A 26,854-nucleotide genomic window follows, 5' to 3' on the forward strand; every position below is an offset into this window, starting at 1 on the left:
TTTGCAGCATTTTAACAAATGTTTTGTTCCTGTAATTGCAGATAAAGGAAGCGACTGGGCACCTGAAGATCTTCTCTCCTACATCCAGCCTGTCTTCCTTGCACAGTGGGAGTGATAATGACCTGGCGTTACACTCCACGCCTAAGAAGTCAGCCCCTTCGGCCCCGTACAAGGACCAGAGGAAGGTCATTAAGGCTCTCCTGAATTGGGTGCAGAGGAGAACTGCAAAGTAATTTTCTTCCAACTGTTTTCTACTTTCGTCCCTTTGCTCCATCCACAGCAGAGCCTTCAATCATGTTGCCCTTACAGTCTCGAACTCTCCCTAACCCCCTTCTTTTGTTGTCTCTTCCCCACCTTTTATAAGTCTCCCCAGACCTACCGCTGGCTGTACCCTTGGCCGCTTTCCTGCTTGGAATCCACCAATTTCCCTGTCAATCAGCTGTGGCTCAGTGGGTAGCACTCTCGCCTCGTGAGTCTGAAGATCATGGATTCAAGTCCCACACCAAAGACTTGAGTCCAAAATCTGAACTAATACCAATGCAGTACTGGGGGAGTACTGGAATGAGAGGTTAAACCAAAGCCCCCTCTACCTTCTCAGGTGAGAGAGATCCCACAGCACTATTCGAAGAAGAGCAGGCCAATATTTATTCCTCAATCAACACCTAAAAACAGATTATCTGACATTATCTCATTGCTGTTTGTGGAAGCTTGCTGTGTGCAAATTGGCTGCCACATTTCCAACATTACAGTAGTGACTACACTTGTAAAATACTACACTTGGCTGTGATGTACCTTGGTACTAATGGAATTCTGGTCTTTATATTGAGATTTGCTAGAATGATACTTGGACTCCGAGAGTTAAGTTACGAGGAGCGAATACATAAACTAGGAATGTATTATCTAAAATTTAGAAAGTTAAGGGGTGATTTGATCAAAAATTTTGAGATATTAATGGGAGTAGATAGGATCGATAGAGAGAAACTAGTGGTGTTTGGGGAGTCTAGGATTAGGGGGCATAGTCTAAAACTTTGAGCCATGCCTTTCAAGAATGAAATTAGGAAACAGTTCTACATGCAAAGAGTGGTAAAAGTTTGGAACCCTCTTCCTCAAATGTCAATTGATGCAAGATCAATTGTTAATTTTAAATCTGAGATTGATAGATTTTTGTTGACCAAAGGTATGAAGGGAATATGGAGCAAAGGTGGATAAATGGAGTTGGGTTGCAGATCATCCATGAACTCACTGAATGGTGGAACAGGCTGGAGGGATTACTGTTCCTATGGAATGTCCTGAGGTTGTGAAATACAAGTTCCTCCTTCTTTAAGTGTCATAGCAGGTTTTGTTATGTTAAAGATGCTGTGTAAAAGAAAAGAAGGAACTTGCATTTCTATAGTGCCTTTCACGACCTCAAGATACAGGTGTCATCACTTGCAGTTCAAGGGTGGAACTGGTAAAAGCTTTTTAAATAAATGCCCAACTTTTATCCTGAGGAGAGATTTGGGGACATTAGAAAAGAAACGTTTGTGATTGGTTTATATTAGCAAAGAGGTTATTTTTATCATGAATCAGGCAGTGATGCAGAATTCTGCAGCTCTACCACATGTAATGGAATGGTGCAAAGTGAAGTCAGACTCTCAATTCTCCCTATGTGGTGGGAATCAAATTGAGAATTATTCTGCAACATCTGCACATCTTTGGGTTCAAAGCACTATGGATAGGAGACGTAAGGCAGGTACCCTGCCTTCTCGCTTGCTGCAGAGATGTAGTTAGGGAATATTGGCAAGAAAAGTAGTGTGCTGCATGTGCAATGTTTATAAAATAGCCAATGCTGTGCACTTTACCATATGCAGGTATGGTGTAGCCATCCAGGACTTTGGTACCAGTTGGCGGAGTGGCATTGCATTCCTGGCTCTCATCAAATCAATCAACCCTAGCTTAGTGGACATGAGAAAAGCGATGGAGAGACCAAGCCGGGTCAATCTTGAAGATGCTTTCAAAATAGCTCACATCAGTCTCGACATCCCACCACTACTAGAACCCGAAGGTAGGGCAGAATTTCTTTTTCACAAATATATTTTGTGGGATTTATTTGTTTTTGTGTGAGAGATGTAGCTACTGGGTAACAGAAAACCTGCCTGCAATGTTGATACTGAACTCCAAGATCAGGTTCACTATAGGCTATATTCAGAGTTAAGCTCCCTCTACACTGTCCCATTAAACACCCCAGGGTAGGTACAGTATAGGTTGGATATAAAGTAAAGCTCCTTCTACTGTTACGAGTGAGGTGGGAGGAGTGCGCTGTTTGTTCTAGTTCCACTTCTCCACAGGTCACCGGTATTTAAATTTTTTCCCACTTACCGATACAGTCAATCATAGACTCTATTTTTATCCCAGAATAAAACACAGCAGCAAGGTTTCTTTAATAAACAACAAAATTATCAGTTTATTATAAAACAGGTCTTAATGAAGCAAAGCATAAACAGATCGAAATATAAAAGTTCCCTTTTTACCTTAGCCCCTTCTCACTCTCTCTCACTCACACTCGCACTCACCACACTCACATACATATATTGTTAACTGAAAAAATAGAGATTTACTCTTTAGAGCTCTAGCACAAAAAAAATACATTGGCCAAAAATACTTGCTAATTCTTGAAAGAAAAAAAAGATATGAAAAGATGACCAGTCTTTTTCTGGTTTGGTGTCCCAAATATGTATAGACAGCTGTCACTGGGACCTTCCTAGAACAGTTCTTGTCGGGCAATGCTGAAGATCAGTTTGGGCAGGCTTTCCAGGAAAAATTGCAGCAACAGGAGTTTCGGACTATTCCTTTCACTGGCTACTGGCAGGCTTTTTCAAAGAGCTGGAGCAGACTGAGCTGGGGTTTTGCTCCCTTGGCAAGTTTTCTCCAACTGTCTTTTCAAACCATTGTCCATATCCTAACTCACTGTCCAAAGTGAAACCAAAAACAATGTCACAAGAGTCAAGCCTTCTCATCCCTATAAATCTTGACCTGTCACTTCTTTGTAATCATCTTTCCCCAAGTCAACCACAACCCTTGCTGGGTAATTATTTGAAGACAGGTGCCTTCCAGTAACTGTTTACAATCCAGACCTCTCAGTGACCCTTGTTTTAAAAAAAAATCCATGGACTCCTTTTCAGTTTTAAAACACAAATCTTCAAAATCTAACAAAAAAAATGGGTGCACTCATAACATTAGATTGAGTAATGCTTTCTCTGAACTGGTCCAACATGTACTTGCAGATGAGATCAAATTGCAATATAAAGCTGCCTCGACATTGCCCCATCAATGGCCTTTTTACCCCAATCTCAGGAGAACCTCTAACTGAACCAGTGTACCATTTCCATTTCCTACCTGCTCTTATGATCAGTAATGATTTGGTCATCTATCCTATTATGCACACCTTGCATTCTGTGATCATTTTACATTTAAATCTTCTCACCTTCAGAATGTGAGTCAAAATGGTGAAACATTCTCAATGCAGTAAACCAGCATCCCTGATGTCTTGGAAACAACTGGGCAGAAATTCAGTTCACAGCTGTCTCTTTTGCGCCTGTTAAACTTGTGGCCAGGAGTTGAAAATCAGTCGTGGGTTAGGGCAGACACCTCAGGTGTCCTGTTGATGCCAAAGACTCACCTGATGGTATATTAAAGCAGGATTGTCAATGGGCGAGCAGCCAGCCCACCTGACACAGGTTTCTATGCATATGTTAATGCTTTGCAGGTTGTATGACCTCTGTGCAAAATTCAGTTACAAATGCGTGGAGCTTGGAGTTATATCTGCCGGTCTTTGAGCTGCCTGATTGGTGATCCTTACGGGAGAAAAAGAAAAATGGCCACAAAATATTTCTGAAGTTTAAGAACTTGTTATGGGCAAATGGTGTTTAACTAACTTGCTTGAGTTTTTTGATGAGGTAACAGAGAGGGTTGATGAGCGTAATGCTGATGATGTGATGTAAATAGACTTCCAAAAGTCATTTGACAAAGTGCCACATAACAGACTAGTCAGCAAAGTTAGAGTCCATTGGAATAGATGGGACAGTAGCAGTATGATGTGAAATTGGCAGAGTGAGAGGAAACCGAGAGTAGTTGTGAACGGTTGTTTTTTCAGACTGGAGGAAGGTATATAGTGGGGCTCCCCAGGGGTCGGTGTTGGGATCCCTGCTTTTCTTGATGACCGCAATTGTTGACAACGCGATCGGTAGGTGGCGCTGTTTTGGCACATGCGCAGATGCAGCATGTGCCACGAAAACGTCATAGCCAGCGACTGTTGCAGCTGCCAGGACCAAAGATGGCGCTATTCAAAAAATCACAGAGATGAAACCTAACAAACACGTGGCAGAATACAATGGCCGGAGTGAGAGAGTGGAGCGGGCCGGGGAGATCAGCGCGGGGGCCGGGGAGATCAGCGCGGGGGCCGGGGAGATCAGCGCGGGGGCCGGGAAAGGCAGCGCGGGGGCCGGGAAAGGCAGCGCGGGGGCCGGGAAAGGCAGCGCGGGGGCCGGGAAAGGCAGCGCGGGGGCCGGGAAAGGCAGCGCGGGGGCCGGGGAGATCAGCGCGGGGGCCGGGAAAGGCAGCGCGGGGGCCGGGGAGAGCAGCGCGGGGGCCGGGGAGAGCAGCGCGGGGGCCGGGGAGAGCAGCGCGGGGGCCGGGGAGAGCAGCGCGGGGGCCGGGGAGAGCAGCGCGGGGGCCGGGGAGAGCAGCGCGGGGGCCGGGGAGAGCAGCGCGGGGAGACCAGCGGTAGCGGTGCCGGGGAGGAGGGGGGGAGAAAGAGGGAGAGGGAGGGGGGGAGGGAGAGGGAGGGGGGGAGGGAGAGGGAGGGGGGGAGGGAGAGGGAGGGAGGGAGGGGGAGAGGGAGAGGGAGGGAGGGAGGGGGAGGGAGGGAGAGGGAGGGGGGGAGGGAGAGGGGGAGAAAGAGGGAGAGGGAGGGGGGGTGAAAGAGGGAGAGGGAGGGGGGGTGAAAGAGGGAGGGGGAGGGGTAAGGAAGGGGGAGGGGGAGAGCTGGGGGGAGAGGGAGGAAGGGGAGAGAGTGGGGGGGGAGCAGCGGAACGGAAGAGGAGTGCAGCAAAAGACTTACTGGCCAGTCCCTGGACCCGGTGACACAAAGGTCTTCGCACGCTCGCTCCCCGCGGCTCTCTACGGCCTCTCGCTTCCGGCCCTCTCCATTCAGCCGTTCCCTCCAGCTGCGGATGCGCAATCCAGTTGCTTTCTTCCCTACCCAGTTGCTTTCTCTAAATCTCCTCAGTACTTCAGGCATTGCAACTGTTTGGTCCCTGCATTTTGCATGCTCCCTCTCCCCACCCCTCCCCGCACTCCCCACCCCTCCCCCTCTTCAAACACCCCTCCCTATGCCCCCCCCCCCCCCCCCCCCCCACCATAGTTGAATATCTGAAGTGCAGTTGCAAAGTCGGGGAAATAGCATGCAAAACAAAACCTCAACAATTCTGGGTTTAATTATTGAAAAGTTTTATTAAGTTCATTAAGTATCTGAGGAACTGCTGTGCATGGATACATGAGTGTTGTGTCCAGCATTCCCGTTAGACAGACAGGCCGATTCTCTGCTATGCACAGCTGAAGAGATTGTTCCTGGAGAGCCTTGTGGTGAATAAAAGCTTGGCTCTCTATTCCACTACTGTATTGTCCATGTGAAGAAGGCAAAGTCACAAGAGTCTGAGCTCAATCTATTCTTGGTGAATGTTCCCCAAGTGCATCCCAATGTTCATTCCCAATTCATCCATAAATGCAATGTTCCTTTTCACATCGTGATGAGCTCCGCAGCATGATCCAGTTGCCTTCGTTGCTTGAATGCTGACCGTAAGTCTCGAGGATTGTTTTCTCGACGGCATGTTTTACATGAAAACAAGAAAAGCAAATCAGAGTCAGAGCTTGCCTCCCTCCATCCACTGAAATTACTGTTGCGCACACCTTTTTAAGTTCTGCAGTGAAGGCACCAATTGATAACGTCGCCAATGAAGCACTTATTACCCACCTCAGATGCAGGAATCATCACATCCTTGCGTCCTCTCCCGCACTGCCTCCTTTGCTTGACTGCCGTCCTTAAGTGTCAAGGATTGTTTTCTCAAGGGCACGTTTTACATGAAAGAAAATAAGGAAAGAACATCAGTGTCAGAGCTTCCCTCCCTCCAATGAAATTACTGTTGAGCATGCTTTGTGTTCTGCGGTTAAGGCATGTACTGATAACACCGCCAATGAATCACTTAGTACCCACCTCAGCTGCAGGAGGCAGGATGATGTTACTGCCCCTATCTCGTGATGGTTCAATGCTGCTCTCAGGGAAAACATAAATGATGTGAGGGTGCTGGAAAAGAAGCACATTTCTTTTGGGCTATGAACATAAAGCTGGCCATTTAGCCCAGCAGTTCCCTGCCAGTGGTTATGTTACTCGTGCGTCTTTCCATCCATTCCCATTTAATCCTGCCTACTACTATCACCAGTTGTGTTCACAGCAAGAGCATTCACATTTCTGCTACCACTGGACACGGCATGCTTGTTTCTTTTAGTGCTCAGTCTCTTCTTGCTGAATGTTCCCCAAGTGCTTGACCCCTTTGGACGCCCTCTCTGCTTGACAGGCAGCAACTGGCAATTGCGGAGTCTCACAAGGCTCTGCATGGTTGTTTCAACGTCGGATGGGGTAACAGGTGGCTGTGTGTCCATGAGCACTGCCCTGATGGGTGTAGGAGCAGGTAACTGTGTGTCCATGTGCACTGCCCTGATGGATGTAGGAGCAGGTGACTGTGTGTCCATGTGCACTGCCCTGATGGGTGTAGGAGCAGGTAACTGTGTGTCCATGTGCACTGCCCTGATGGGTGTAGGAGCAGGTAACTGTGTGTCCATGTGCACTGCCCTGATGGGTGTAGGAGCAGGTGACTGTGTGTCCATGTGCACTGCCCTGATGGGTGTAGGAGCAGGTGACTGTGTGTCCATGTGCACTGCCCTGATGGGTGTAGGAGCAGGTAACTGTGTGTCCATGTGCACTGCCCTGATGGGTGTAGGAGCAGGTGACTGTGTAACTGAGCAGCAAGGAGAGGGTACCGCAGGTAGGGGAAGTGGAGATTTGAACAGGTAGGCATATGTATGGTCCATCAGATCATTAGGCCAGGGGGTGAGACGCTCAGGATCCAGGGTTTGTGACACGTGACTGATGTCCAGCGCGCGGCCACCTCCATCCGAAGGTGCTTCCGGGCAATTGTTGGGCATAGTAAATGGCTCCATCTCATCAGCCAGTCCTTGCTGCCAGCGGAGAGTCTGTTGCCGCAGCCAGTCCAGTCTCCTCATGAATGCTGCCGTTCCACTCTGCAGAACGGCCTGTTGCAGCTGGTACAATTGATCTGAAAGCAAGCGGTATTTTTCATTGTGGCTGAGGGGCCTTGGCTGTTCCTCTGTAATCACAATGGCAGCAGCCATGCCTGTCGTCGTTGGTGTCTAAGATGCACGCCAGCGACAATTGGGGGTGAGCCTGTCCAAAGGCAGACCCAGATGCCTCTGCACAACAACAGCACGTTTGCAGGGCAACAAAGTCTGAATGAAGAAGATGCAGCTGCAGGTAACCTGGCCATCATGTATCTGCAGTGTGTACTGTTTGGCGCCAGAAATCACAGTCACTGTGCCTTCATCCTGCTACCTGCAGTGGCGCAGACAATGGAAATGTTTTCAGAGCAACTCACAACAAGGGCTGGAGAACATGCGGTGGCCCAGACAATGGAAATGTTTTCAGAGCAACTCACAACAGGGACTGGAGAACATGCGGTGGCCCAGACAATGGAAATGTTTTCAGAGCAACTTACAAAGGCAGAGCAACTTACCTTGGAACAATCTCCTGTGTCAAATAAAAATGAAGCAAGTCTCCAAAACGAATAAATAATTCAGATAAGATGCCCGACGAAACCTCCGCTCCTTCCACTTTCAAAAAGTCGCGCCGAAGCTTTGACGCATGCGCAGAGGCCAAACTGGCGCGTCAGGAGGAAGACGAAATAACGCGATGACGTCATCTGCGCATGCGCACAACCTTACCGGCAGGTTGGCCCGCAGCGCATGCGCAGAGATGAATAGACTGTGTGCGCATGCGCGTAACGCGTCCTTTGCGCATGCGCAAATCAGTCCTGGAGAGTCGGACCGCAGCGCATGCGCAAGGGGCATGACACCGTCTGCGCATGTGCGCAACGCGGCGCATCCTGATGACGTTATCCGATGAAGTAGCGTTGTCATGAATTACTTTGATATATTAATGACCTAGACTAGGGTGTACAGGGCACAATTTCAAAATTTGTGGATGATCCAAAACTTGGAAGAATTGTGAACTGTGAGCAGGATGGTGATAGACTTCAAGAGGACGTAGGCAGGCTTGTGGAATGGGTGGAGAAATGGCATATGAAATTTAATGCAGAAAAGTGCAATATAAATTTATAGGGGACAATTCTAAAGGGGGTGCAGGAGCAGAGGGACCTGGCAGTGTATGTGCACAAATCATTGAAGGTTGCAGGGTAGGTTGAGAAAGCGATTATAGAGGCTATTGGGAATCTGGGCTTTATAAATAGGGGCATAGTGTACAAAAACCAGGAGGTTATGACAAACCTGTAGAAAACACTAGTTCAGCCTCAACTGGAGTATTGTGTCCAGTTCTGGAAACCACACTCCGAAGGATGTTAAGGCATTAGAGAGGGTTTTCTTTATTCATTCATGGGATGTGGGCATCGCTGGCTAGTCCAGCATTTTTGCCCATCCCTAATTGCCCTTGAGAAGGTGGTGCTGAGCTGCCTTCTTGAGCCACTGCAGTCCATGTGCTGTTAGGAAGGGGGTTCCAGGATTTTGACCCAGTGACAGTGAAGGAACAACAATATAGTTCCAAGTCAGGATAGTGTGTGGCTTGGAGGGGAACTTGCAGGTGGTGGTGGTCCCATGCATCTGCTGCCCTAGTCCTTCTAGGTGGTAGACGTCGTGGGTTTGGAAGGTGCTGTCGAAGGAGCTAGTTGCTGCAGTGCATCGTGTAAATGGTACATACTGCTGCCATTGTGCATTGGTAGTGGAGGGAGTGAATGTCACTCCATGCACAAACAATCAAGCGGGCTACTTTGTCCTGGATGGTGTCGAGCTTTTTGAGTGGTGTTGGAGCTACACTCATCCAGGCTAGTGGAGAGTATTCCATCACACTCTTGACTTGTGCCTTGTAGATGGTGTAGATGGCTTTGGCGAGTCAGGTGGTGAGTTACTCACTGCAGGATTCCTAGCCTCTGAACTGCTTTTGTAGCCACAGTATTTATATGGCTACTCTAGTTCAGTTTCTGGTCAATGGTAATCCCAGGATGATAGTGGGGGATTCAGCCACTAATAATGCCATTGAATGTCAAGGGGAGATGGTTAAATTCTCTCTTGTTGATGGTCATTGCCTGGTACTTGTGTGGCAAGCCTGGATATTGTCCAGGTCTTGCTGCATTTCTACACGGACTGCTTCAGTATCTGAGTCGTTGCGCATGGTGCTGAACATTGTGAAATCATCAACGAACTTCCCCATTTCTGACCTGATTGAAGGAAGGTCATTAATGAAGCAGCTGAAGATGGTTGGGCCTAGGACTCTACCCTGAGGAACTCCTGCAGTGATGTCCTGGAGCTGAGATGATTGACCTCCAACAACCACAACTATCTTCCTTTGCGCTAGGTATAACTCCAACCAGCAGAGAGTTTTCCCCTTGATTCCCATTGACTCCAGTTTTGCTAGGGTGCAGAAAAGATTCATGAGAAAAGTTCCAGGGATGAGGAACTTCAGTTACGTGGATAAGTTGGAGAGACTGGGTCGATTCTGTTTGGAGAAGATCAAGAGGAGATTTGAAAGGGGTGTAGGCAAAGTAGATAGGGAGAAACTATTGGCCGACTGATCTAGAACCAGAGGACGCCGATTTCAGGTGGTTGGCAAAAGAAGCAACAGTGACATGAGGAAGAGGTTTTTTATGAAGTGAATGATTAGGATCTGGAATGCAATGCCTGAGAGTGTGGTGGAGGCAGATTCAATCATGGCTTCCAAAAGAGAACTAGATAATTATCTGAAAAGAAAAAAATTGCAGGACCACTGGGAAAGGGCAGGGGAGTGGGACTAGGTGAGTTGCTCTTGCAGAAAGCCAGCACAGACATGATGGGCCGAAAGGCCTCCTTCTGTGCTGTAACCATTCTATGCTGCTATGATTTTTTTAATGGAGCTTGAAGGAGCTGGAGTGATTCTCTGGGGTCCACAAAAGTACAGATGGTCGCTGCTACATATGAGAGATGTTTGCTCCACCCGACTTCCTGCACAAATTTTTTGCGCAAATCAAATTTCTCCCCTAATATGGCATCTAGACACCGCCCAACCACACCCCAACCCCCGAACATCACTGGTCCTATACAGTAACAATATAGTGATAATTCTCTTTTGCCTCCAGATGTGGACGTTGAATGTCCAGAAGAACAATCCATCACCACCTACGTGTCGCAGTTTCTGGAACATTTCCCTGACATAGATGAGGTATGAGATTTGCCTGTTACCGTCTGTCATGGGCTAGCTCTGTTCTACCATTTAGCAGCAGTTCACCTGTCAATCGCTGTTCATTGGATGACTTTGGTCCAACATTCATTGTGCTGGTAGGGTAAAAGACAAAAGGGATATATTACCCTGTTATTGTGATTCCCTATGTTGTTTTGACATTGAAGTGGCAATTTTATCCCATTGCCTTAACAGAAACCCACTTCACTTGGCTCTGGCTCACAGCAATGTTGTATTAAGAACATAACAGGTCCATGAGCCTGCTGCACCATTCAATAAGATCATGACTAATCTAATTGTGGCCTTAACTCCACTTTCCTGCCTACCTGCCATAACCCTTGATTCCCTTGTCAATCAAAAATCTGTCTAACACAGCCTTGAAAATATTCAATGACCCAGCCTCCACTGGTCGCTGGGGAAAAGAATTCCAAAGATTAACGACCGTCTGGAAGAAATTCCTCCTCATCTCCATCTTAAATGGGAGATACCCGTAATTTGAAATTGTGCCTGCTAGTTCCAGATTTCCCCGAGGAAAAACCTCCCAGCATTTTCAGTATTTTCTGTACTACTTTTCCAATTTTCCTCCCTTTTTTGCGCTGAAACCACTGATTTTTTTGCTGAGATATGGTTCTTCAGGTGCCGCCAGCACCCCCACCCCTCTACCCCCCCCATGTACTTACCTAACTGCCTATTCTTCACATCAGCTAGAGAGTGATCGCTGGCAGGCTTCTTAACTGTGGAGATCATAGCTGATCTTCCCTTAACTCAACATGCTGATATGTATACTTGTACACTTTCCAATGGGGAGAGGTAAAGGAGGGTCATTGAATATTAATCTGGAGTAGGAGCCCTGGATGATTTTTGCCCTCCCTAAACCAAGGTGCTGAGGCCAGTTTTAGCACCCCTACAACCACCCTGGCTGGAATCAGACCAGGGCATGAGATGAGGTCTTCTGATTCCTACAGCTCAGTTTAGCACCACACTTAACCACGGCCGGGATTTTTCCCTCGGCGAACGGGAGTTGTCCACCGACTGAAAAGTCGGTGGCAAACCCGCTTCCGCCTGGCCTGGGGATCCGACTGGTATTTTTGGGTTCCCCGGCCATTAATTGTTCTGAGGCAGGGCTTCTACCCGCCTGAGGCAAGATGTCCTGCCTAATGGAGTTGCCGGCCAATCAGCAGGCTGGCAGCTCTTAGTCTCAGCAGTGCCACTGGGAGTGGTGGCCACTGCTGGGACTGCAGCCCAGCTTCACGAAGAAGATGTCGGGGAATCCCGGAACCAAGGTAAGCTTTTGTTGCCTTGCCAGTGATGATCGGTCGGGCCCCGGCGAGACAAGGGTGGTCGATTTTGGGGGTGGTTGGGGCAGTGGGGGCGGCCCTCTGTCGGGTGCCCTATCATGAGGGCCCCCCCACAGGCCGTCAGAGCCATCTACGTTTGTCAGGCGGCTTTTCTCGGGCCTGGGCTGCCCAACTAGCCATGGGTAAAATCCCCGTGGCGGTGGGTGGAGGCCCTTGAGTGGCCATTAAATGGGCCACTTGAGGGCCTTGATTGGCCTGGGGCGGGCGGGCTGTTTTGTGCCACCACCTCCCTAGATAAAGTGGCGGCATAGACTGGAACGGTTCGGGAAGGGCCCCCTCAGCCATTCACTCCATTTTACACAACCCCCGTCACCTTCCTGCTCTTTGGGGGTGGGCATAGAATTCTGGCCCACAATTCTGAAAGAAAAGACTGACCAAGGAAAAACACTGCGGCCACCAGCAAGATTGTCTGTCTGAATTGGGATCAATATTGCTTGCTCAAACATTTCGCCAGATTATTTTTTGTATAGCAATTAATGAAGTAGCAGCCTCTTAGAGAATTGCCCCGCTCAGATCTCTGACATGGAAACAAGCCTCTCAGCTGAAGTGATAAATCTGTAAAAATACTGATAGGACCACGTTTAATTAATAAAGGCATCAAATTATTCAGATTAAAACATTTTTTTTTTCCCCGTACCTCAGTTGACCAGACACTATACTCTATCCAAGAGAGCAGACAAGTGCCTACCAATATCTGGCGCTGCCAGTGGTGTTGAAACCAGTTACTGGGAGATCCATGAGAGTAGTTGCATAGCAACTAACCCTCCCAAATTATTTCTACAAGGTGATACCTTCTGTGAACGTGCCATGTAATGAATTGTATATATGATCCCTGCTCTAGAGCTCCTAATCCAGATGAATATTCAAGTTCTGTTACTATATCTAATCATTTTGTTCCCTTTATTTATTGTTTGCTGATAGAATGATGCAGAAGATGCCGATGACTCTCTATTTGAAGACTCTCACATCAAGTCTGCGGCCGTGTCCTCAGGTCTTTGTGCACGGGATTCCAATAAGACACACGTTGGAGATCTATGTCATGGTTTAAGTAATGGCTTGCCTGCACTACAGGACTCTGAGGTCCTTGCTCACTCACTAAAAGATGAGGAACTTTCTTCACAAAATAGCCTGGAGGTGGTCAATGAGCATGAGTCATTACATAGAGATGACCTTTCTTTTGATTTCCAGGATACTGGTTCTGTTGAAAGAGAAATGGTTGCCACTACCTTTATCGATGCTTCCAATGTCAATAACTTAAAAACGTCCTTGGGTCAAGATAGCTGGTCATCATCTGAAGATCTGCACAATCTGCAATCTGCCTCTGACGCCAATGCTACTGACGTGGTAGAGGAGATATATGTCTTGCTACGTCCATTGAGAAGAAAGTCTTCAACAGGTGAGAAAACATTGGTGTTGGAGACGGACCCTTCCTCTCCAGTCCCTTATGGTCATCATTCACCAGTTTCAGCAAATGATGTGTTCAAGATTGGGGCCAGTGTTGCAACACCTCAATTTTTTGCAAAAGATTTGTACGACTCCTCCTTGGAAACCGCCTCAGAAAAAGAAACCACATACTCGTGTCATACATTGCATGAAAGTTCCAATGGCCCACAAGTTCAGTATCTTTCTTTAGATTGTGTCGACACACCATCTAGTGCCAGCATGCCTCCTCGGAGTCGGAGAGTTTCAGAATCATGCACGCAGACTGATGAAAAGTCATCTCCTGAACAGAATGAGCTATTGCCTTCAGTAATAAATAATGCCCTTTTGGATGATGAAAAAGTGTCTGTAATTCCACTTAACCTTGTTTACTATCCCCATTATGAGGTACCTGTATCTAAGGTACTTGAAGCTTTCTCAGTCACTGATTATCCTCAAAAAGAACTTTTTCCCAAGTTCCAACATTGTAAAGACTTGTCGCCAGTTACTGATGAAGCTTACCAGTCTTGTTCTGAACTCAGTGGTGCATTTTCACTGCAAGAACTTAGTCCAACTTTCTCTGAAAACACTTTGTGCACCCCTGACTCTGATCAGGTATACACCTTGAATAGCTCAAATCATCCTGAAGCTGGTGAGATTGTTCAGCCATTCTCTTCTTTTCAAGGAACTGAGTTGTCCCAGTTTATGCCAGTAGCAATGGCTAGTGCTCCCAATGAATACATTGCAATGTCTCTTGATGAATTGCCAGAACAGCCTGTTTTGGAGGGTATTGATGAACAATTGGAAGACAAGTTTTCAGTATCAAAGTATGGCGATCTTCAGATGTCCAAGAGAGAATATGAAGAGAAGCAAGAGGAAAACAGTGCAGGTGCAGAGGTAACAAACCTTCACTATTTATATGACACCCTGAATTGAGAGGTCCAGTACAATGCATTGTAAAACCTTCCAACTCTCATGCAGATTACTGTGAAGTATCCAAGACTTGATTTGTTTACAATTCAAATTTTTGGCTTTCCTATCCTGTTGGTTACTATTCATGACTGACCCTGGAGCTCCAGAGTACGTGAGTTCAAATCCCACAATGGCAGTATGAGAATTTGAATTTCATTTTTTTAAAATCTGGAAATAAGTGACCTTGAAGCTGTCTGACCATCGTTCAAAGGGGCTTTAGTAAACAATTTGGGTTTTTGAGATGGGAAACCGCAGTCCATACCCAGCCTGGGCTATATGTGACTCCAGTCCCACACCAACAATTGGTTGACTCTTACCCGTCCTCTGAGGTAGCCTAGCAAGCCACTCCGTTGTATCAAAATTGTCTTCCCTGGTCTTTGGTACAAATGAGTGGATTGCTAGGCCACTGCAGAGAACAGTTAAGAGTCAAGCATGCTGAGCTCAATGATACATTTCCACTGAAAAATATACCAGCTTCTATGGAAAACTTTTTTTTTTATTTATTCATTCATGGGATGTGGGCGTCGCTGGCCAGGCCAGCATTTATTGCCCATCCCTAATTGCCCTTGAGAAGGTGGTGGTGAGCTGCCTTCTTGAACCGCTGCAGTCCATTTGGGATAGGTATACCCACAGTACTGTTAGGAAGGGAGTTCCAGGATTTTGGCCCAGCGACAGTGAAGGAACGGTGATATAGTTCCAAGTCAGGATGGTGTGTGACTTGGAGGGGAACTTGCAGGTGGTGGTGTTCCCATGTATTTGCTGCCCTTGTCCTTCTAGTTGGTAGAGGTCACGGGTTTGGAAGGTGCTGTCTAAGGAGTCTTGGTGCATTGCTGCAGTGCATCTTGTAGATGGTACACACTGCTGCCACTGTGCGTCGGTGGTGGAGGGAGTGAATGTTTGTAGATCAATCAAGCGGGCTGCTTTGTCCTGGATGGTGTCGAGCTTCTTGAGTGTTGTTGGAGGTGCACCCTTCCAGGCAAGTGGAGAATATTGCATCACACTCCTGACTTGTGCCTTGTAGATGGTGGACAGGCTTTGAGGAGTCAGGTGGTGAGTTACTCGCCTAAGGATTCCTAGCCTCTGACCTGCTCTTGTAGCCACGGTATTTAGTTTCTGGTCAATGGTAGCCCCTAGGATGTTAGTGGGGGATTCAGCGATGATAATGCCGTTGAATGTCAAGGGGAGATGGTTAGGTTCTCTCTTGTTGGATATGGTCATTGCCTGGCACTTGTGTGGCGCGAATGTTACTTGCCACTTATCAGCCCAAGCCTGGATATTGTCCAAGTCTTGCTGCATTTCTACACTGACTGCTTCAGTATCTGAGGAGTCGCGAATGGTGCTGAACATTAGGCAATCATCAGCGAACATCCCCCACTTCTGATGATTGAAGGAAGGTCATTGATGAAGCAACTGAAGATGGTTGGGCCCAGGACACTACCCTGAGGAATTCCTGCAGTGATGTCCTGGAGCTCAGATGATTGACCTCCAACAACCACAGCCATCTTCCTTTGCGCTAGGTATGACTCCAACTAGCAGAGGGTTTTCCTCCTGTTTTCCATTGACCTCAGTAATGCTAGGGCTCCTTGATACCATACTCGGTCAAATGCTGCCTTGATGTCAAGGGCAGTCACTCTCATCTCACCTCTTGAGTTCAGCTCTTTTGTCCATGTTTGAACCAAAGCTGTAATGAGGTCAGGAGCTGAGTGGCCCTGGCGAAACCCAAACTGAGCGTCACTGAGCAGGTTATTGCTGAGCAAGTGCCGCTTGATGGCACTGTTGATGACACCTTCGATCACTTTACTGATGATTGAGAGTAGGCTGATGGGGCGGTAATTGGCCGGGTTGGACTTGTCCTGCTTTTTGTGTACAGGACATACCTGGGCAATTTTCCACATTGCAGGGTAGATGCCAGTGTTGTAGCTGTACTGGAACAGCATGGCTACGGGCGTGCAAGTTCTGGAGCACAGGTCTTCAGTACTATTGCCGGAATATTGTCAGGGCCCATAGCTTTTGCAGTATCCAGTGCCTTCAGTCTTTTCTTGATATCACGTGGACAGAATTGAATTGGCTCAGATCTGGCATCTGTGATGCTGGGGACTTCAGGAGGAGGCCTGTAGAATCAGCAACTAGAAAGTGGACAAGTGCAGCATACACTGGCAGTGTATTCATTCCTCTGAAATACCTATCGATCCAACCCTCCTTGTATCCCTTGGGTTAAATAGTCTTAGAGTTTTTTTACTGTACAGAAGGAGGCCATTCGGCCCATCGAGTCCTTGCTGGTTCTCCACAGAGCTATACAATCAGTCCCACTCCCCAGCTCGATCCCTGTAGCCCTGCAAGTCTATTTCTCTCAGGTGGCTATCCAACTTCCTCTTGAAGTCATTGATCGTCTCCGCTTCCACCACCCTTGTGGGCAACGAGTTCAAGTCATTACCGCCCATTGCGTAAAAAAGTGCTTCCTGATATTCCCTCTGCATCTTTTGCCCAAAACTTTCAATCTGTGTCCCCAAATCCTTGTACTGTTTGTTAATGAGAACAACTCACTGTTTAGGCTAATACATAGGGAATGGCTACTTGGATGAAATTCTAGAGGGCTGGCTAGACCTGTGATCCTGGCAAAAGCCAGTTTTGGTTTTTTCAGATATTAGATTTTGGAAAGGAATGCTGTGGTCTATTTTTAAATGGATGTAGAACAAGAATGAAAATGCACCAAATTGCTCCATTTTTGTTTAATTCAGAAGCTAAGGCTGACATCAATATGATTGGAACAGGGAGTAGTAAATTTTGGCTTGAAGTGAACAATATCTTGCTGAGAAATCGAAATAGAGTTTGGAAGGGGCACAGTTGGAGGATTAAAAGTAAATTTTATTTCAGAAATAAAGGATTTTAAATGAAAATCAACAGAACACTTTTTTGGGGGGGGACTTTTGAATTATGTTACATAGAACTATCTTAACTAGGTTGATTACCTGTCCTTTCCAGGCATTAGGAGACGAGCCGTGGAGCTTGCTGTCAAGTGTAATGAGAGCAGGTCAAAAAGAGACTGGAGAAGATGCGGGGAGTTATGGTAGTGGTACAGAGCTGCCAACTGATAGCAAAGACAGGCAGCACCCAGTACTGTCAGGTACTGCGGTTTCAAGGTAGGTGCCTGTCTTTCTCTGCCCCTCTCCTGTTGTCATTGTGCTGACCTGTTCATTGCCTTTTGCTTCCAATCTTTAACCAACAACTAGAACAACATCTTGCATTTAATATATCGCCGTTAACGTAGTAAAATGTCCCAAGGTACTTCACGGGAATGTAATCGGATACTGGGCCAAAGAAGGAGCAATTAGGCCAAGTGACCAAAAGATCATGAAGAACCCTTTTGGGAAAAAAAAATTACAAGCCAAAAGTCAAATTTTTATCAAATACTTTTCACTAATTTTAACTCGCTGTCTGCTTTTTAATTTGTTTTCCAGCTCAACCACTTCAGGAAATGCTGAAATTGTGCAAAAGAGTAACAGCTATGATGTTCTCAACAGCCCTAAAGATCAGAACCAAGAGTCTGTCCTGAAAGCAGTGGTGAGTGAAACAGACTGGAAGCTACTGTGGAGCTAGGATGAGTACTAGTCAATACTGACTGGCAGTCTGTCTGGTCAGACTGATTCCGTTTAAGTAGGAGAAATTTTTTCTTTAAAGAGATACAGCACTGAAACAGGCCCTTCGGCCCACTGAGTCTGTGCCGACCAACAACCACCCATTTATACTAATCCTACATTAACCCCATATTCCCTACCACATCCACACCTTTCTGCTACCACCTACCTACACTAGGGGCAATTTACAATGGCCAATTTACCTATCAACCTGCATGTCTTTGGCTGTGGGAGCAGTCACAGGGAGAACTTGCAAACTCCACACAGGCAGTACCCAGAACTGAACCCGGGTCGCTGGAGCTGTGAGGCTGCGGTGCTAACCACTGCGCCACTGTGCCGCCCTATATCACAATTCTATTTGGGGAGGACTTCAAAACTCTGAGGATGGGATGTTTCCTTAAATTATATAAACTGGTAAAAGTGGAGAGTGTTCTCAAGGATATAGCTATTGCATCTGTAGGTAGCACTATAAACATAGTGTAACGTGACCAACTTTAAAAAAAGCAAGAGTTGTATTTATATAGCGTCTATCACAATCTTTGGATGTCCCAAAATGATTTCCATTTTCCAGTTGTAACTGTGGCAGTTTACATATGGCAAGTTCCCATAGTCAGCAATGTGATGGCCAGATAATTTGGAATAATAATTAAAAAGAAAGACTTGCAATTATATAGTGCCTTTCATGACCACTGGACGTCACAAAGCACTTTATAGCCAATGAAGTACTTTTTGAAGTGCAATCACTGTTGTAATGCAGAAAACACAGCAGGCAGTATGCGCGCACAAAACTCCTACAAACAGTAATTAATGACCACATAATCTGTTTTTGTGATGTTGATTGAGGAATAAATATTGGCCAGGACACTGGTCTTCTTTGAAATAGGGCCATGGGATCTTTTACATCCACCTGAGCAAGCAGATGGGACCTCGGTTTAACGTCTTATCTGAAAGATGGCACCTCCAACAGTGCAGCACTCCCTCAGTACTGCATTGGAGTGTGAGCCTTGATTTTTGTGCTCAAGCCCTAGAGTGGGACTTGAACCCAGAACCTTGTGATACAGGGGTGAGAGTGCTCCCAACTCAGCCACAGCTGACGCTGATTTAAGAGTTCAATATTGGCCAGGATGACGTGGAGAACTCCCCTGCTCCTCTTCGAAATAGTGCAATGGGATCTCTTATGTCTGCCTGAGAGAGCAGACAGAGCCTTGATTAACGCCTCCTCTGAAGGATGGCACCTCTGACAGCCTAGCCTCAGTATTGCGCTGGGAATGTCAGCCTAGATTCTGCACTCCAGTCTCTGGAGTGGGATTGGAATCCACACAATCAGAGACAAGAGTGCTACCATTGAGCCACAGCTAACAATTCATTCTAATGGGGCTTAACTACATTGGGGAAGTCTCCTGCCATGAATAACCCCCAGATGGGCAAATTTTGTAGCCCCGTCATCAAGGATGAAAAAACATTTGAGCAGGATTTTGCCTTTTGAGTCAGGACCCCAACGTCTGGGCCAAATGGGGTCACGACCCCGCACTGTGTGGGGAAATGGTCACCTAGCAGTGAATTTCCCCGAATTGACTAATTTGTGGCCAGAGGATGGGCTCACCATTCAATTAAGGATGGTGAGCGGGCTCTTGAAGCTAATAGGAGGCCCTCCAGCATGGAAGGAGCAGCAGCCTGCAGTTCAGGTGAGAACGAGAGGGTGCCTCTATTTTGAGGCGCCCTCTCTTCACATTTAAAAAATTTTAAATTTAAAAATGGCCTCAGCAGCTGGGCCTCCACAGGGCGACCTGCAACCATAGCCATGGTCAGGCAGATGGGGATGGCCTTGACGCCTGTCTGGAGCACTGGTACCCCAGGTCTGCAGCCGGGAAGCCACCTCCAGGCAGATGGCCTAGTTCCTTACAGCTCGGGGGGCCTGCAGGCCGACTGAAAAATTCAAATCGGCCTCTGACGGTAGGCCTTAATTGGCCTTATACTCCCATTAATTGGCCACACGCCCTTTGGCCACCGATCCTGTGTCCATGGAAAGTGGCCTATGGGCGGGATGGTGCTAGCAAACCAGCATGCCGGCCAGCAGTGCAAATATTTGTGCCCTGCTGCCTCCATACTGGGGGCAAAAATTGTGCACCTGGTCTCACTCCTGCCCTGAACAAACTTTGACCCCCAGCTCCCAATCCCCAGTAACAAAAGATTGTTGCCCTTCCTTGCTACTGGCTGCTAATTCCTTCCCTTGTCAGTTCCCCCCCAGTGGCAGTCACTTCTTACATGCCATCTCTATTCTACTTCATTATCCCCTTTTGCAATACCCTTCCCGTAACTGATTATGTTTCTGTATCCACAATGGCTGGTTATCCTGTACTTCAATTCCCGTGCTCCCAATGATTTTTGCAGCTCTATTCTCTTCCCCATTCCTTCCCCTCAGTTCCTCTCTCTTCTCCCATCCCTCCCCATCTCTTTCCCTGCATCCCCTACTTTGACCTTAAAAAGTCAAATTTTTTTTTACTACCTGTGTTCAACACCTTGGAAGATCGACTAATAAAAGGAAGAAACAGCAAATGCTGGAAATACACTGTGCAGGTTTGTTAGCATTTGACAGGGTGAATATTCCACTTAGTTTCTTTCTATATGTTTTACTCCTTTGACCTTTCTAGTGCCTTTTCACAAAGATGACTTCCATACATCAAATACTTTTCACCTTTTTTCTAGATTTTTCAGGAGTTACTCAGTTTATTTCAACCTATCAATTCCCTCCCAGAACCACGATAGGGTTCCCCTTGTCTTCACTTTCCACCACATCAGCCTCCACCATTTCCGCCACCTCCAGCATGATGCTACCACCAAAGGCATCTTCCCCTCCCTTCCCCTGTCAGCATTCCGAAGGGATCGTTCCCTCTGCGACACCCTGGTCCACTCCTCCATTACCCCCACCACCTCGTCCCCTTCCCACAGCACCTTCCCCTGCAATCACAGGAGGTGTAATACATGCCCATTTGCCCCTCTCCTCACTATCCAAGGCCGCAAACACTCCTTTCAGATGAAGCAGCGATTTACTTTTTTTTTAATTCATTCATGGGATGTAGGCGTCACTGGCCAGGCCAGCATTTATTGCCCATCCCTAATTGCCCTTGAGAAGGTGGTGGTGAGCTGTACTTCTTTCAATGTAGTATACTGTATTTGCTGTTCACAATGTGGTCTCCTCTACATTGGAGAGACCAAACGCAGACTGGGTGACTGCTTTGTGGAACACCTCCGCTCAGTCTGAAAGCATGACCCCGAGCTGATGGTTGCTGGCTGTTTCAATACAACCCCCTGCTCTCATGCTCACATCTCTGTCCTGGGATTGCTGCAGTGTTCCAGTGAACATCAACGCAAGCTCGAAGAACAGCATTTCATTTACCGATTAGATACGCTACAGCCTGCGGACTGAACATTGAGTTCAATAATTTCAGAGCATGACGGGGCCCCCCATTTTACTTTTATCTTAAGCTATTTTTTCTTTTTTGTGTTTATTTTAGTTTGTTCAGTTTGTTTCTCCTGTGCCTACCTGCTTTTTTTTCATGCTTGTGCTTGTGGCTGTTCAGTTTTCAGTCCATTAACACCCTGTCTGTACCCTTTGTCTTTCAGTACACCATTAAATTATTGTTTGCCTTTGTTCCATGACCTTCTGGTCAGCTATTCTGTGACCTTGTCCTATCAACACCTCTTTTGTTATCTCTTGCCCCACCCCTGCTTTACTTGCTTAAAATCTTTTACATTTCTTATATCTGCCAGTTCTGAAGAAGGTCACTGACCTGAAACGTTAACTCTGCTTCTCTCTCCACAGATGCTGCCAGACTTGCTGAGTTTTTCCAGCACTTTGTTTTTATCTTAGCTCCCTTTATGTATTGGTAAATACCATATTTGACCCTTACTTGTTGCTGTCCCCTGCCTACTGTGGTTTGATCAGACATATAAAGGAACTCTATTTTCCATTTTCAGTGCAGATGAAGTGTCTTTGCCTGCAAAGCTTTTCTCCTTTCAGTTGCAAATGGGCTTGCTGTGTATATCTACCTTTTTTTTTGTTCCTTTTAAAGATGGCAATTTTAAAAAGCTAAAGCCTTGAGCCAAAAATCGATAATGAGGCACAAATGGAAGATGAAAGCAAAATACTGCGGATGCTGGAAATCTGAAACAAAAACAAGAAATGCCGGATTCACTCAGCAGGTCTGGCAGCATCTGTGGAAAGAGAAGCAGAGTTAACGTTTCGGGTCAGTGACCCTTCTTCGGAACAAATGGAAGATACCCTGATTTGCCAGCCAATGGTGGATGCCTGAACTGCTGGAGACACACCTTGAGCACCTGTCTAGTGGAGGTAGTCAGACTGGGGTGGAAACATCACAAGAGCAAGGAGAGGACACGAGAAGTCATTGGCTGATAGGATCAAGGAAACCCTAAGGCTTTCTATAGGTATATCAGGAATAAAAGAATGACTAGAGTTAGATTAGGGCCAATCAAGGATAGTAGTGGGAAGTTGTGTGTGGAATCAGAGGAGATAGGGGAAGCGTTAAATGAATATTTTTCGTCAGTATTTACAGTAGAGAAAGAAAATGTTGTCGAGGAGAATACTGAGATTCAGACTACTAGGCTAGATAGGATTGAGGTTCACAAGGAGGAGGTGTTAGCAATTTTGGAATGTGTGAAAGTAGATAAGTCCCCTGGGCCAGATGGGATTTATCCTAGGATTCTCTGGGAAGCCAGGGAGGAGATTGCAGAGCCTTTGACCTTGATCTTTATGTTGTCATTGTCGACAGGAATAGTGCCGGAAGACTGGAGGATAGCAAATGTTGTCCCCTTGTTCAAGAAGGGGAGTAGAGACAGTCCTGGTAATTATAGACCTGTGAGCTTTACTTCGGTTGTGGGTAAAATGTTGGAAAAGGTTATAAGAGACAGGATTTATAATCATCTTCAAAAGAATAAGTTCATTAGCGATAGTCAGCACGGTTTTGTGAAGGGTAGGTCGTGCCTCACAAAGCTTATTGAGTTTTTCGAGAAGGTGACCAAACGGGTGGATGAGGGTAAAGCAGTGGATGTGGTGTATATGGATTTCAGTAAGGCGTTTGATAAGGTTCCCCACGGTAGGCTATTGCAGAAAATACGGAAGTATGGGATTGAAGGTGATTTAGAGCTTTGGATCAGAAATTGGCTAGCTGAAAGAAGACAGAGGGTGGTGGTTGATGGCAAATGTTCATCCTGGAGTTTAGTTACTAGTGGTGTACCGCAAGGATCTGTTTTGGGGCCACTGCTGTTTGTCATTTTTATAAATGATTTGGAAGAGGGTGTAGAAGGGTGGGTTAGTAAATTTGCGGATGACACGAAGGTCGGTGGAGTTGTGGATAGTGCCGAAGGATGTTGTAGGGTACAGAGGGACATAGATAGGCTGCAGAGCTGGGCTGAGAGATGGCAAATGGAGTTTAATGCGGAGAAGTGTGAGGTGATTCACTTTGGAAGGAGTAACAGGAATGCAGAGTACTGGGCTAATGGGAAGATTCTTGGTAATGTAGATGAGCAGAGAGATCTTGGTGTCCAGGTACATAAATCCCTGAAAGTTGCTACCCAGGTTAATAGGGCTGTTAAGAAGGCATATGGTGTGTTAGCTTTTATTAGTAGGGGGATCGAGTTTCGGAGCCACGAGGTCATGCTGCAGCTGTACAAAACTCTGGTGAGGCCGCACCTGGAGTATTGCGTGCAGTTCTGCTCACCGCATTATAGGAAGGATGTGGAAGCTTTGGAAAGGGTGCAGAGGAGATTTACTAGGATGTTGCCTGGTATGGAGGGAAGGTCTTATGAGGAAAGGCTGAGGGACTTGAGGTTGTTTTCGTTGGAGAGAAGGAGGAGGAGAGATGACTTAATAGAGACATATAAGATAATCAGAGGGTTAGATAGGGTGGATAGTGAGAGTCTTTTTCCTCGTATGGTGATGGCAAACACGAGGGGCATAGCTTTAAGTTGAGGGGTGATAGATATAGGACAGATGTTAGAGGTAGTTTCTTTACTCAGAGTAGTAGGGGCGTGGAACGCCCTGCCTGCAACAGTAGTAGACTCGCCAACTTTAAGGGCATTTAAGTGGTCATTGGATGGACATATGGATGAAAATGGAATAGTGTAGGTCAGATGGTTTCACAGGTCGGCGCAACATCGAGGGCCGAAGGGCCTGTACTGCGCTGTAATGTTCTAATTCTAAAAAGAATTCCCCCGCTGCTCTTTTTATTTAAAAAAAAAAAGATGACCACATTGCTCTTTGTGGGAGCTTCTCTGCTGTTTTTCCAACATTACAACAGTGACTACACCTCCAAAGTACTTCATTGGCTGCAAAGCACTTTGGGATGTCCTGGGTCAGGAAAGGTGCTTTAGAAATGCAAACTTTTTAATTTGTTTTTTTATTTAAAAAATGTTGATTTTCTTTGGGATTGCAAGCCCTTCAGATGGTCCTCACTTCTGCCTCTGGTTGCCCTATCTCTGCTGACCTCAGACCAGGTTCCATTAGAGGCTACCAAATGCGTGAACTCCTGATTTAGGGAGTGTCCAATCCCATCTGCCCTCTGCTGTTCCAATGGTTTTGTCAAGGGTGAACAGAGGCTCCGCCACCACAAGGCCATACCAAAAGGTCAACCAAGGGCCGAACCAACAGCCTCTTGCTGCTGCTGCTTCTCTCAGGATGAACAGTGTTCAAGTGATTCAGAACATGTGAGTAATCAAGGTAATGTGGAATTATCAGTGCAACTGAGAACTGGTTCAGCATGAGCACTGCCGTGATCCCATAATATCATCATTGACTGGACAACAGGAGCATCAGCATAAGGTAGTGAGCATGGTAGCGTGTGCTGAATACCCATTTTCCAATATCTTGAGTAAGTGACTCTTGAACGGGCCACTTTGACCTTGAAATTTATCATGCATTGGAATCTGCAATGAAGTTGCAATGCAGTGGGTGTTATGTAAGCCTTACAATTCATGACTTTAACTTAAACAAATTCAAACCAACTGCCACAAAACAGTGAGCATTACTGTAGTATCCCCCAAGGATCTATCCTTGATTCCTCCAATTTCTCATCTACATGCTGCCCCTCAGCAACATCATCCAAAAAACAGAATCCGTTTTCACAAGTACAGTGAGGACACCCTTACCACCACCCCTCTTGACTCCTTCAGGCTGCTTGCCTGATGTCCAGTACTGGATGAGCAGAGATTTCCTCCAATTAAATATTGGGAAGACTGAAGCCATTGTCTTCAGTCCCCAATACAAACTCCTTTCCCTAGCTACTGACTCCATCCCTCTCCCTGGCAACTGTATGAGACTAAACCAGACTCTTGCAACCTTGCTGTCATATTTGATCCCAAGATCAGCTTCTGGCCACACATCTTTCTTTTCTTTCTTTTGGGCCTCCTTATCTCGAGAGACAATGGATATGCGCCTGGAGGTGGTCAGTGGTTTGTGAAGCAGCGCCTGGAGTGGCTATAAAGGCCAATTCTGGAGTGACAGGCTCTTCCACAGGTGCTGCAGAGAAATTTGTTTGTCGGGGCTGTTGCACAGTTGGCTCTCCCCTTGCGCCTCTGTCTTTTTTCCTGCCAACTACTAAGTCTCTTCGACTCGCCACAATTTAGCCCTGTCTTTATGGCTGCCCGCCAGCTCTGGCGAATGCTGGCAACTGACTCCCACGACTTGTGATCAATGTCACACGATTTCATGTCGCGTTTGCAGACGTCTTTATAGCGGAGACATGGACGGCCGGTGGGTATGATACCAGTGGCGAGCTCGCTGTACAATGTGTCTTTGGGGATCCTGCCATCTTCCATGCGGCTCACATGGCCAAGCCATCTCAAGCGCCGCTGACTCAGTAGTGTGTATAAGCTGGGGGTGTTGGCCGCTTCAAGGACTTCTGTGTTGGAGATATAGTCCTGCCACCTGATGCCAAGTATTCTCCGAAGGCAGCGAAGATGGAATGAATTGAGATGTCGCTCTTGGCTGGCATACGTTGTCCAGGCCTCGCTGCCATAGAGCAAGGTACTGGGGACACAGGCCTGATACACTCGGACTTTTGTGTTCCGTGTCAGTGCGCCATTTTCCCACACTCTCTTGGCCAGTCTGGACATAGCAGTGGAAGCCTTTCCCATGCGCTTGTTGATTTCTGCATCTAGAGACAGGTTACTAGTGATAGTTGAGCCTAGGTAGGTGAACTCTTGAACCACTTCCAGAGCGTGGTCGCCAATATTGATGGATGGAGCATTTCTGACGTCCTGCCCCATGATGTTTGTTTTCTTGAGGCTGATGGTTAGGCCAAATTCATTGCAGGCAGCCGCAAACCTGTCGATGAGACTCTGCAGGCACTCTTCAGTGTGAGATGTTAAAGCAGCATCGTCAGCAAAGAGGAGTTCTCTGATGAGGACTTTCCGTACTTTGGACTTCGCTCTTAGATGGGCAAGGTTGAACAACCTGCCCCCTGATCTTGTGTGGAGGAAAATTCCTTCTTCAGAGGATTTGAACGCATGTGAAAGCAGCAGGGAGAAGAAAATCCCAAAAAGTGTGGGTGCGAGAACACAGCCCTGTTTCACACCACTCAGGATAGGAAAGGGCTCTGATGAGGAGCCACCATGTTGAATTGTGCCTTTCATATTGTCATGGAATGAGGTGATGATACTTAGTAGCTTTGGTGGACATCTGATCTTTTCTAGTAGTCTGAAGAGACCACGTCTGCTGACGAGGTCAAAGGCTTTGGTGAGATCAATGAAAGCAATGTAGAGGGGCATCTGTTGTTCACGGCATTTCTCCTGTATCTGACGAAGGGAGAACAGCATGTCAATGGTCGATCTCTCTGCACGAAAGCCACATTGTGCCTCAGGGTAGACGCGCTCGGCCAGCTTCTGGAGCCTGTTCAGAGCGA

The 26,854-nt window shown here is 46.8% G+C and overlaps 1 protein-coding gene across 1 annotated transcript in view; it reads left to right on the top strand.

The window, feature by feature from the left end:
* The window catches only part of LOC137373572 (calmin-like), a 90,159-nt gene that overhangs the window by 55,955 nt on the left and 7,350 nt on the right, over positions 1–26,854 (top strand). The window contains exons 6-11 of the mRNA XM_068038535.1: positions 42–229; positions 1,851–2,044; positions 10,452–10,534; positions 12,832–14,226; positions 17,284–17,441; positions 17,760–17,862. Of these exons, the coding sequence (XP_067894636.1) occupies positions 42–229; positions 1,851–2,044; positions 10,452–10,534; positions 12,832–14,226; positions 17,284–17,441; positions 17,760–17,862 (2,121 nt within the window). The remainder of the gene's footprint in view (positions 1–41; positions 230–1,850; positions 2,045–10,451; positions 10,535–12,831; positions 14,227–17,283; positions 17,442–17,759; positions 17,863–26,854) is intronic.

The sequence above is a fragment of the Heterodontus francisci genome, chromosome 9 (genome assembly GCF_036365525.1).
Source record: "Heterodontus francisci isolate sHetFra1 chromosome 9, sHetFra1.hap1, whole genome shotgun sequence".
NCBI lineage: Eukaryota > Metazoa > Chordata > Chondrichthyes > Heterodontiformes > Heterodontidae > Heterodontus > Heterodontus francisci.